Source organism: Equus asinus, chromosome 6 (assembly GCF_041296235.1).
Source record: "Equus asinus isolate D_3611 breed Donkey chromosome 6, EquAss-T2T_v2, whole genome shotgun sequence".
NCBI lineage: Eukaryota > Metazoa > Chordata > Mammalia > Perissodactyla > Equidae > Equus > Equus asinus.
The window spans coordinates 18,963,880-18,976,914 of record NC_091795.1 but is presented as its reverse complement, the minus strand read 5'-3'; the positions used below and the strand labels follow the sequence as shown (position 1 = coordinate 18,976,914).

General features: G+C 41.9%; 1 protein-coding gene across 1 annotated transcript; it reads left to right on the top strand.

Annotated features, from left to right (window-relative positions):
* Positions 1-9,800: 9,800 nt before the first annotated feature.
* On the top strand, positions 9,801-10,817 carry MTLN (mitoregulin). Its single transcript, XM_044772874.2, has 2 exons — positions 9,801-10,129; positions 10,723-10,817. Exon 1 carries the CDS (start codon positions 9,832-9,834, stop codon positions 10,000-10,002), a length of 171 nt encoding a protein of 56 aa, XP_044628809.1. The 5' UTR covers positions 9,801-9,831; the 3' UTR covers positions 10,003-10,129; positions 10,723-10,817.
* Positions 10,818-13,035: the final 2,218 nt, after the last annotated feature.

The following is a 13,035-nucleotide window of genomic DNA, read 5'->3' as shown; positions in this document are numbered from 1 at the left end:
ATAATGTCATGTATCCACCACTACTGTATCATACAGAATAGTTTCATCACCCTAAAAATTCCACTGCACTCTATGTGTTCAATCCTCCCCCTCCCCTCAAACCCATGGTAACCATTGACTTTTTATTGTCTCTTTCCATAACGCTATGTAATTGGAATCATGCAGTATGGAGACTTTCAGAGTAGCTTCTTTCACTCAGCAATACGCATTTAAGGTTAACCCATGTCTTTTGTGACTTGACAGCCCATGTGTTTTTATTGCTGAATAATATTCCATTGTATGGATATAGCACCGCTTGTTTATCCTTCACCTATTGAAGGAGACCTTGGCTGCTTCCAGGTTTTGGCAGTTAGAATAAAGCTGCTATAAACATTTGCGTGCAGAATTTATGTAGGCATAGTTTCAAATCAGTTGGGTTTACATTTTAGTTTTTATTTTTAAGTGAACATGTAAAATTAAGTTTTAAAAGATTTACAATTCTGTAAGTTTTAACACACATATAGATATGTGCAACCATCACCACGATTGGGATACAGAACGGTTCCATCAGCCTAAAAGATCCCTTTGTGCTACCATTTTGTATCAGATCCTTCCGCTTCCGTAACCCTCAGCAGCCACTGCTATGTTCTCCGACCTACAGTTTTGTCTTTCCAGAATGTCCTATAAATAGAATCACATAGTTTGGAATCTGATTTCTTCCATGTTAGCAAAATGCTTTAGACATTCATCCTTGTTGCTGCATGCGTAGAGAGCATTCCTTGTTGTTACATTGTCTGGATGTACCATAGTTTAATCATCCATTTACCCATTAAAGGACATTTGGGCCTTTTCCAAGTTTTGGCTATTATGGATAAAGCTGCTATAAACATTCCTGTACAGATTTTTGAGTAAACATAACTTTTCACTTCTCTGGGGCAAATATCTAGGAACGGAATTGATGAATCAATTGGTCAGTGCATGTTTAACTTTATAAGAGCCTGACAAACTTTTCAGAGTGACTGTGCCATTTGGCATTCCCACTAGCAACGTGTGAGAGTTCCAATCTCTCAGAATCCTTGCCAGCATACTTGGTATTGTCATTCGAAAAATGTTTTAGCTGTTCTAATAGGTGTGTAGTGGTATCTCATTGTGGTTTTAATTTGCTTGTCCTTAACGCCTAATGACACTGAACTTTTTTCATGTGCCTAGCTTCTGTATATCTTCTCTGTATATCAAGTGTGACAATCTTTCCCCATTTTTATCAGGCTATTTGTTTTCTAGTGTTGAATTTTTAAGAGGTTTCTATGTAATCTGCATACAATTTTTGTCGTACGGGTGATCTGCAAATATTTTTCCTGGTCTTTGACTTTTTATTTTCTTAACAGTGTCTTTTGCAGAACAAAGGTGTATAATTTTGATAAAGTTCAATTTATCGATTGTACTTTTTATCATAATAAGAATTCCTTGCCTAACCCAAGTTCATGAAGATTTTTTCTTACGTTTTCTTCTAAAAGTTTATAGCTTTATGCTTTACATTTAGATCTATGACCATTTTCTAACTTTTTATTGAGATTATGATGGTTTACAACCTTGTGAAATTTCAGTTGTACATTATTGTTTGTCAGTCGTGTTGTAGGTACACCCCTTCACCCTTTGTGCCCACCCCCACCCCCCTTTCCCCTGGTAGCCACTAATCTGTTTTCTTTGTCTACATTTTTAACTTCCACATATGAGTGGAGTCATACAGAGATTGTCTTTCTCTATCTGGCTTATTTCACTTAACATAATACCCTCAAGGTCCATCCATGTTGTTGTGAATGGGATGATTTTATCCCTTTTATGGCTGAGTAGTATTCCATTGTGTATATATACCACATCTTCTTTATCCAATCATCAGTTGATGGGCACTTAGGTTGCTTCCACATCTTGGATATTGTAAATAATGCTGCAATGAACACAGGGGTGCATGGGACTTTTGGGATTGCTGACTTCAAGTTCTTTGGATAGATACCCAGTAGTGGGATGGCTGGGTCATAAGGTACTTCTATTTTTAGTTTTTTGAGAAATCTCCATACTGTTTTCCATAGTGGCTGCACCAGTTTGCATTCCAACCAGCAGTGTATGAGGGTTCCTTTTTCTCCATGTATGACCCATTTTTAATTATTTTTTATATACAGTGTGAGTGGAGGGTCAAGGTTCACAATATGCTCAAGGACATCCAATTATTCCAGCATTTGTTAAAGACTATCCTATACCAACTGAACTGCCCTCACATCTTTGTCAAAAATCAATTGACCACATTTATGTGAGTCTATTTCTGGAATTTATTCTGTTCAATGTTATTATCTTCTTAAAGCTGAAGCAAAGGAAGATCTTAGGCCAACTGGACCTGTGAGCAAAAGGTTAACAAAAATCCTTCTCTAGAGGAAAAACTCACCTTGGGTTAATTTTCTAGCCCCTTTTCCCCAGAAGCCTGATAGAAGTGGAATGTCTACACTGCTAATGGTAAAAATGAGCCCTGATTGGTAAAATGCATCTGGATTGCACAGACCATGAATGGAGTATAAATGCCTGGTGGAAAACATGGCTCTGGGCTTCCCTGAGTATGGCGACTTGTGGCCCTAGAAGCTCTGCCTATGGAACTCTACACAGGATATCAGTTCCTGTTTGGGACACGAGCTTGGTGCCCACTTTTGTGATATCATTCTCTCACATTTAAGCTTCCACTTGGAATGCTCTGTGCACTGCCATGAGGCTCCTGCTGAAGGAAGACACCTGTCACTGCCAGGTCAGAACACTGCATCCTGACCTCTATCCTTCCTAGCAAACCCAATGCTAAATGTGGCCTAGTATAGTCATCAAGCGTGATTGTTTAGTTAGGCCTAAACCCTCTGCTGGTGGGCATTACAGTAACCAAATAATTCTACCTGGGCCCAGTTCACGTAATACATCTGCTTCACTGTTAAAATGCCTGATGGTCAAGAACATAGATTTGCTTGGGATCTGCGCTCAATTAGCAAAATAGTTACACCTCGCTTCCCAGTAGTGCCTAACCTGAATGCCGTCCACTCTTCACTGTATTATATTTATGATGTCTTTCTTTAGTGTCCCATTTCATAAAGATAGTCGACATGACTTTCTTTCACCTGAGAAAATTAATAGTTCACATGGACCCAGGAATTCATTGAAACCTCATCACACTTTTCCAAGTCTTAAATCAAGATTCTAAGGATATCCTGTTCCCAGAGGTGATGATTCTGATCCCGTATGTAAATGGTCTTGTCTTCGGTTCCCCTCATCTGCATGATTCTAAGAATGACTGTAAACATCTACTCACTGACACGGCCAAGACATATCAGCTGAAGGAAGGACAGTATCTAAGGAGAGATTACAAATTAATTAAAATTACCCAAGACCAACCACTAAAAGACAGAAAGATTTTTTGGATTAACTGGGTATTATGTACAACGGGTATCAAACTTCTCTGAAATAGCCAGGACTCTATGCAACGTGACTAAATCAAACATCTTAGAACCTCTCCCATGGAAGGCAGAAATGGAAAAGGCTTTCTGCGATCTCATGACATCCCTTCTACAATCACCTACTGGATCTCCCAGATTATCAAAAACCTTCTTTTTGTATGCAATGAAAGGAAAGGTTAGGTCACTATCCAAAGCTATTAATTCAACACGGCACATATCAAAGATCCCTTGCCTATTATCAACCTGTCTTGTGACGCTGTAGTTACGGTGCATCCTATTTGCTTTGGAGCAAACGCAGCCTCAGCTAAATTAGTGGCAGTATCTTCAGATCTCACACTAGAACTTTTAAATCTGATGGTACCACATGCAGTTCATATTACTGAGAACACCTATCATTTTTCTGCTAGTTAGTAAATGAATTATGAAATATTGTAACTTTTGCCTTCTCATATTACTATCATTTGTTGTAGCACTCTCAAACTAGCAACTTTATTATTTTTCCTAGAGGTATAAATAATAATACCTTATGAAAAGACTCCTGAGGATTGTGATTCTGCCTATAAGATTTGGCCAATTTGAGGTGATCATCAAAAATTTGAACCTCACTTTGGCTGACATCATAAATAATTGAGTCCAGCCCTGAGGCCTCAACGTAGTTAGTTATGGATAGCAGAATAACCTGGAGTTCACGCTGTTGATAATACTTCCTATTTACCTGGATTTTGTTCCACAGGTGAGGTGAAATAATCTATATCCAAACGAAGGGAAAGGCAACCTGGCCACCCAGTGTAGACTCAGGAAGTTGTTGGGACTTGTCCTCAAGCCTGGGAAATCTTGGGTCATGGTTTCTAAGCACTTTCTAGTGCCATCTTAAAATATTCTTAATTATTCTTGTTTGTGTCATAGTTGTTTAGTGTCTGTTGTCCAGAGTCACAAAAGCACATCAATCAAAGAAAAACCAAGATGAAACATGTTGATTGATATTCAACCGAAAACCAGACCTCTGGAAATGAAACCTCACCTTCAAGAAGAATCAGGAACAGTGATAGAACTCTGGATCATTCCTAGAGTATTTCCTGCAACTCTGCCTGATGGAGGATTAAAAAGGGGGACTGAGAGAAAGATTTTCTGTCCTTCCAGAAAAAAATCATTGTTATCTGACAACAACAACAAATAACTACTATAACCAGTTTTAAATGCATCCTAATCAAGCCATGACAGCCTCCCATCAGTAATCACACTCCTGAAAACCAGCTGACTAGAAATAGCCTCCTTTCAATGAACAAGCCCCCGAAAGTCAGCCAGTCACCAGTGATGTCACTGGCTTTCACAGTTAAAAGTTTAAAAAGATCCCTAAACATTCTCACTTTTGAAAAGCCACCAATCCCTGAACTCTGTGTTCCAAGACCCTCCACAGGAACAACACTCTGCACAGCTGAGAGACACTGTGCTTTAAAAGTACCGCTCTGACCCGCCTACAAAGCAAGAAATCCAGCTTCTTCGTTTTAGATTTTAAGAAGTGACCTCTGCCTTCAACATAATTATAATATTATATTATTTGTCTGGATTTTGTGTTGTTGATGACATTTGTCAATTTTTTTTGAAGCTATGACTTTTGTGATTTCTCATTACAAGTAAATGTTTATTTTTTATCTAAAAATAATTATTTCATCCAACAAGTATTTACTGGGCACATACTATAAGGATACAATGGTGAACAGAAACAAAAAATGGCCTCCACTCTCATGGAACTCACAGTCTAGTAGGCAAAGCCAGACATCAATCAAATAAACATGGCAAAATACTCAAAATATGTAACCGTGTCCACTCCACCCATGAAAGATTAACAGGTATAGGAACTGCTCTCCCACCATAAACTATTAAAAAGTTAACAAAATACATCAAACAACTAATTTCAGATATGGTATATCAGAGAGAACAGAATTGTGATTCCCTGAAAGAAGGGAAATAAATGAGGTCAGCCCTGTTACTGCCCTATTACTTTCTGGACAGAGTTTCTAGTCCACAGTGTGAGGGCAAAACCGAATTGAGGAGATGGAAATTGGAGTTCTGGGATAAAGAAGTGGCTAGAATTTGCAGGGCAAAGTACTCAAAATGAGGTTGCTGAACAGAGAGAGAAAAAAACGCCTCAGTGACCTATGGGCTAATAATAAACAGTCTACCATGCATGTAATTAAAGTCACAGAAAAGAAGCCCCAGGCATAAAAATATTTGAAGAAAGATCATCAAACGTTTTCCAAATTTGGTGAAAACTATTAAACTCACAGATTCAAGAGACTCAACACATCCCAAACAGAACAAACTTTGAAAAACCATACAAAACATAACATAAGGAAATTGCTGAAACCTCCTGATAAAGAGAAAGTCTTAAAAGCAGCCAGAGGAAAAAGGACACATTATCTACAGATAAAACAAAGATAGGATTACAGCAGATTTCTTTTCTGAAACTACGCAAGTCAGAAGAGAACACAATATCTTTAAAGTGCTGAAAGAAAAAACCTGTCAACCTCCAATCTGCCCGACGTCCACTACCATAGACAATGCCACCCTTGCCTCTTGTCTCAACTACTGGAATAGTTTCCTAACCCGTCTCCCTACTTCCATCCTTGGCATCTTCCAATCCATTCTCCAACAGAAATCAGATTAATTTTACCAATATGCAAACAGGATCATGCAACTCCCCTGCCCCACCCCCACAAAAAAGGCTGCCTATTTCACTCTGAATAAAATCTACCAAGTAGATGTGCCTGGGTGTGTGAGTTCCAAGTGTGAATCATTTCCTCCCAGTGCATAGGCAAGAATGCAAGGTATACCATGGGAAAAGCAGAGCCTTGATTCTTCTCTTTGACAGAAACCATAAAGCGCTGCTTCAAGTCGCCTCTATTCTATAATTCTGGAGACATGCACAGTAGAATGGTCTCCTATAACCCCGACATGTGGCCCAGAAAGACGTCTTCTGAGCCAGAGCTCAAGGACCTATTGAGATGAATGCTCCATTCCAGTCATGGCAAAGCTTCACCTTTTATGGGGGCTTCAGAGTATAAAATGACTGCTTTGTTGCTTAGGGTCCTGGAGTTGCAGAGGAAACCAATTCCATTTAATGCTTTGAATGAACTTATAACTAATAAGGGTCTAATACTGTAAATGGTAAAATCTTTTCCCTTGGCAGGCACTTCAAACAACCAACTCAACAGTGGCAGTTAATATATCATTCAAAAGACACTCATGTAATCAATTAACTCATTAGATTTGACTATTCAGCCTGTTAATCCAAATTTAATCATCACCTCAAAGCTGGTTGATCATTACCAAGTCTACTAAAATGAGCCATTGAAACAATGCCCCCAGGGGAAATGTGCAAAGTCTCAGCCCGGCATACACAGGCTTTTTAAGAAGGATTTTAAATCTTACACCCCTGCCTCCTCCCCAGCAGCTCTGTGCTCCCCTCTGGCCAGTTTCCTCCTGCTAAAATAAGGGCATTTCTATGGTCTCTGCCAGCTCTATGTGCCCAAGGTTTTCCCATGTTCAAGGCTCCAGTGTACATGATCTGACTTATTTGCAGCCCAAAGTCCACTTAGGGATAAGGCAAGCATCAAACAATCTAACATATGTGTAATTGGAGGCAAGAATTCCAAGTGAGGTTGAAATCTGCAATAATTCTGGTGGCCCAGGTACACAACCTCAGGCTGCCAAAACTGGCTTTTAAAAATGTCTGAGTGATTGAATCATACCAAACTCCTTATTTTACAAATGAAAAAACTGAGATCCAGAGAAATTTCATCTCTTCTTCTGATTTTCCTACTTATCTTTCAAGATTCAGCCACCCACCCAGAAGCCATCCTGACCACTCCCTGCTGTCATCAGCACCAAATATTTCTTGAGTGTCCATTATGTGCCAGCCCTTGTGTAGGAACTTGGGATTTACTAGTATACAATTGTGATAAAAATCCCTGCCCTCGAATAGCTTATGTGATAGCAAGGGGATAGAAAAACAATAAGTGTAATAAGTAAATCCTACAGTATGTGGAAGGCAGTAAGTACTATGTGGGAAGAGAATAGACTAGGAAAATGGAGATTAGGAGTGCCACAGTGGGGGTTGGTTGGGTTTGTGAGTTTTAAATAGTCAGATAGGCCTTGTAGAGAAGGTGACAGTTGACAAAAACCTCAAGGGGGTGAGGAGTTAGGCATGCAGCTATGTGGAAGAAGAGTATGCAAGGCAGGGGGACCACACATGCAAATGTCCTTAGGTAGCATCGTGCCTGTGAGTCAAGAAACAGTGAGCAGGCCGGTGAGAGGTAAGGGGAGGGGAACTAATCACGCAGAGCCTTGTTGACCACGGTAGGGGCTGTGGCCACAGCAGAGTTTGAGCAGAGGAGTGACATCATCCTATTCCTGATTTCAAAGGCCCATGCTGGTTGCCATACCGAGAACAGCATGCAGTGGACACATAGAGAAGCATGGAAACCTGATAGCGGCTATTGCAGTAGCTCAGGTAAGAGATAAACGCAGCTTAGGCATAATGGCAGCAGTAAAGTGAAAAGTCATGAGAAGTGGTTTAATTCTGGCCATATTTTGAAAAGAGAACCAACAGTATTGGTTGATAGAGTGGATGGAGTATAAGAGAAAAAGAGAATGTTTCTGAGGGTTTTTCCTTTTTTTTAAGTCTAAGCAATGCTCTTAACCACATATCCCAATTCATCAGAATGGGTCATAATTCTGTTTTTTCCATTTCATTCATTCTGCACTACCTGGCTGAGGGCAGATGTGGTGCTGTATTCACCTCGACATTCCCAGTGCCTACTGCAGCATTCAATACGTATTTGCTGAATAAATGAATATTAAGCATGGCAGATATGGATTCACATCAGACCCCAAACTGTCTTTATCAGCTTCCTACCAAGATATGTTTTGCCTCAAGTCTGAAAGTCCATTTGCTAACTCAGAGGAAGCAGTACTGAGATACGGAGAGAGAGCAGAGTCCTGCCAGCAAGATCTGAGTTTCCATAATAAGTGATACCTGAAGTCACCCTATCCCCGGATTTTCAGGTGTGTGAGCCCATGGGTTCCTTTCGCTTAAGCCAGTTTGGGTTGGGTGACGCCCTTGAAACTAAAAGCCCTACCTTATAAATAATTAAACGATATATATAAAAAAAAGAAAGTCCATTTGCTGATGTCTGTAGAGAGGCAAGGTCAGGCCCCCAATCTAAGAGAGTTCAGGCTCCACACGCTGGTCTCCCTTTCATGGCTGTATTAGTTTTCTATTGCTGTGTAACAAATTACTACAAACTTAGCAACTAAAAATAACACACATTTATCATATCAGTTTTCCAGGGCCTAGGAGTCCAGGGACATGGGTCCTCTGCTAGGTTCTCACAAGACTACAATCAAGGAATGAGCCAGGCTGTGTTCTCATCTGGCGGCTGGACTGGGGATTATTCAGCTTCCAAGCTTATTCAGGGTGTGGGCAGTCAACTTCCTTGTTGTTGTAGAAGGAGGGTTGTAGCTTTTTGTTGGCTGTTGGCTGGAGGCATCCTGCTCCTAGAGGCCACTCAGTGTTAGTCCTGGCATAGTATGGCCCCCTAAATCTGTGCTGTCCAATATGGTACCCATGAACCCCATATGTGGTAAGTGTGACTGAGGAAGTGAATTTTGAATTTTTTTAAAAAATTTAACGAGTTTAATTTTAATTTAAAAATCGATGCTCAACTAAGTTATGGACAAATTTTTATGCGTCTTTGGAACAATGTGGCTACATGAATCCAATTTTTCAACTAAATTTGATGAAATCTAGATACTGATCAAGTATCTCCACTGAAAATTTACTGTTCAAATGGAGATACGCTGTTAATTAAAAAACCTACACCAAAATTCAACGTCTTAGTCTAAAAAAAAATCTTACTAATAATGTTTATACCGATTACATGGTGAAATGATAACATCGTGTGTATAGTGGGCTAAAAATATTATTAAAAGTAATTTCATCTGTTCCTATTTGTTTAATTTTTTCTAATGGGTTGCCAGAAAATTTAAAGTTACACATGTGGCTCGCATTCTGCTGCTGAGAAAAAATACAAAGACGCACCACCCAGGGCAACTAATAATGCAAGGCAATATCTGATTAACGTCAAACCGAAAGTAGTGTAGACGCCCAGAGCATGGAAAGGCGGGGACATCCAAGCCTGGGCGAGTCTTCGGGACCAGGCGAGACCAACGCACCTGTCAAGTTTCGAGCGGACGCGCCGCGGGCCGCGCCGGGCACGCCCCACCCCCTCGGCCTCCTGCGTGAACGCGCTGCGCCGTTTGACTCCGCCGCCGCGCCGTAGGCCGCGCTGCACGCCGGGCGGGCGTGATGGCGGACGTGTCAGAGAGGACGCTGCAGCTGTCCGTGCTGTTGGCCTTCGCCTCCGGAGTGCTTGTGGGCTGGCAGGCGAACCGGCTGCGGAGGCGCTACCTGGACTGGAGGAAGCGGAGACTGCAGGACAAACTGGCGGTGACGCAGAAGAAGCTGGACCTGACCTGAGACCCCTCGCCGCCGGCCCCCGCGCGGCCGCCTCGCCTCGCCCACGCGGGGGCTCGGTCCGGCGCAGGTACCAGCCAGGCTCGCCTCCCACCTCCGCCCGTCGAGCCGGGCTCCTGCCGCAGTGTGGGTGAGCAGTACTTAAGGGGCGCACTACGGGCAGATTTCAGGGTCGGGCGGGTATCTTGCGGTGTGGGGGTGGGGGGACGTTGGATAGCTCGCAGGAGGTGACTTGCGCCCACAGACCCCAGGAGAAGGAAGTTGTTTTATTTTTCTTAATAATTAGCACTTTGGTGTCGTAGGTCAGTTCACTGCTTGTTTAATGGGAATGTCTTACCACGTGTAGTGTCGCTGCACCTTGGCAGTAAACTTCAAAATGGAAAATACTAGAAAGAACGAACCGTGGAGGTGTTCTGCCACCCTTTTTTCCCCTTATCATTCTTTTCAGTGTTATCCTTGGTAGCAGCATGCTACGTCTTTGCATTCACGTTTTGTAATCTCCAACCTGAATTCTTAGGTTACCGGCAGCCTGGTAAAGTGGAAACAGCAGGGTCTGGAAGTCAGGACCCCTGCATCTAGTCCTGGCTTTTTTATCAGAGCTGTGCGAATTTTCAGGGTCTATTTTCTTACCTGTAACACCGGATTTTACATTTCATAGGATAATTTGAAATTAACCACTACGTACTTCTAATTTTTTTTCCCCTCTTTGTTTTTTTCCAACAGCTTGTCGAAGATGCATAAAGGACACTGGACAGAATTATTTTTCCTTGCACTTTATGAATCAATTTTATTTTTAAAATAAAAATATTTTAAACATCTTTGAACCTTTTATTAAAAGGAAAAACAGTATCTTGCCTGCCATGCAGTTTATTACATCAAGAGATCTGGATTCTCAGAGCCGATATGTTAGTGTTTTTGAGCAGATGTCTTATTTCTTAAGGAATCTCTGCTAGTTCTTTGGTACAATGGCAAAGCAGAGTTGGCCTAGGGACCATTATGAGTCCTTTTAGTCAGCTGTGTTACTGGACCTATTCAGAGAAGTAAGAGGCTGTGTAAAAATAACTGAGGTAATAACATATATGTAAGATCTTTGCACTTCCAAGAGTCACAACATACTCCAAGTACAGAGTATAAATTTTTATTGGCAAAAATTTCATTTATGTCGTTATGGAATACACATGCGAAGGAGAAACCCTCTTGAATAGAGTTTAGTGATAAATCCCAACTATATATAAAAATCAAGAGTGAGTGACCAAGTCCCTGGTTACTTTTGATTTGTAAAAGATGTTTTCTAAAACGCTACCCTGCTCATCCCTATAAAGATTAATTTTGTGTCTCAGGAAATTTAGCAGCTCCATATTAATGTAAGAAAATTCAGAAAAGTTGTTCCACAGAAAGCTGGGATTTTTTTTTTTTCCATTTTACTGAGGCCCAAATGCATTATTACTTCCAACTTTATTTTCGTCTGTGAGTGCAGTACTCCAGGACTGAAATATTGGTTCTTAGGCCTCCATCCCATCTGCGCTGCGGTTTGCTGAAGTATCCTAGTCACCTTCCTCATTGAGGTTCAAAGAGTTGAGGCTGTTGGAGACAAAGTGGGTTTCTTAGGGCACATGTTGCCGCCCCACTGTTGGTATGTGTCCAGTTAAGCATTTGGGTTAAGGTCTGCCTGTTTGGGCCTATTTATGTGCCATGTTCCTGGTGGACCTGGTCATGCCAGTGCTGATTCCTTTCCCTTATGTGTGAACCCTGACACACTCACCTTCATCTCCTGTCTTACCTCAGTGTTGTGTCATCTCTGCCCCTCTGCCCCTGGAGTCCCATCTAGGTTCTTAGGTGGTTTTCAGCCACCCCGTGCCATTCTTAATCTTGCCCTTTTTTTCGCCTGCTACCTCTTTACACTGCTTGTGTGCCCCCTGCCCTGTGGCAGGCAATTCCCCTTGACATTGCCTCTGTTGCTGTTTCTGCTCTAGCCCTCTCCCCTCGCCCTGCTTAAATGTGTTTGTTGTTTCCCCTGAAAATACTGCCTCACATGGAGATGTTACTTTTTCCATGTTAGCCAGAATTGGCAATGAGGACACTGGGAGACGGATGATGATGCCAGTCATGTAGCCTGGGAATGACACTATTGACTTGAAATACATGTCTCACACGCCTCCCTTCTGCCATTTGTCACTGTTTTAATCACAGCTGCTGCCTGTACTGGCCCATTTTTACTTCCCTCCGCTGCCTCCCTTTCTGCTCCATATTGGGCACTTCAGACTTCCTGCTCCATTCCACATTGCTTCAGCCATACCCTGGACCTTGTCACAGGCTTGGAGCTCATCATCACATCATACGTGGCCTTTTTAGTTTCAGCTGGTAAACCTTCCTCTGAAGACAGCTCATATCTTCCACGTCTCCTTCTCTGCACTCAGAACCGCCCACTCTTGAGACCACTGGTTGTCCCACCCTGCCAGTTCACCTCATCACTTATTTCTGGCTCCCTGGTTGGCTTAGATTCCATCCCTGTTATACACTTACCCTTCACCACTGCTTTTGCTCTCACTTTGGGCCACCAAACTTAGCGGAGAGACCCTTTCCCTTTCTCCCTTGGCTACCACAAATGCATTCTAATTGTGACTGCACCATTCTTGTTTCTCCGCAGTTTCTCCACATTCCTGGAACTCACTGTTTACAACTTTCATTGTTAGAAGATCGCTCTCAACCATATGAGGAGATTAAGGCCATTCAGTGGGAGCTCCCTCATCTCTCCACTTCCTCTAACTAGTTCTGTCAAGAGCAGTGGCTTTCAACAGGGCCACACATAATCGTCTAGGGAGCTTTAAAAATACTAACCCCTGCGTGCCATTTCCCTCAAGTTTTGATTTATGTAGTTTGGGGGTGTTCTGGGCATTAGGATTTTTAAAGCTCTCCGGGTGATGGTGATGCTCAGCTGAGGTTGAAAGCCTCTTGTTTTCAGGCTCTTTCTCATTAGCTTTCCTTTCTCAGAAGAGACAATGCACCGGACCCTTCCAAGGCTGACTCCTCTCTGGC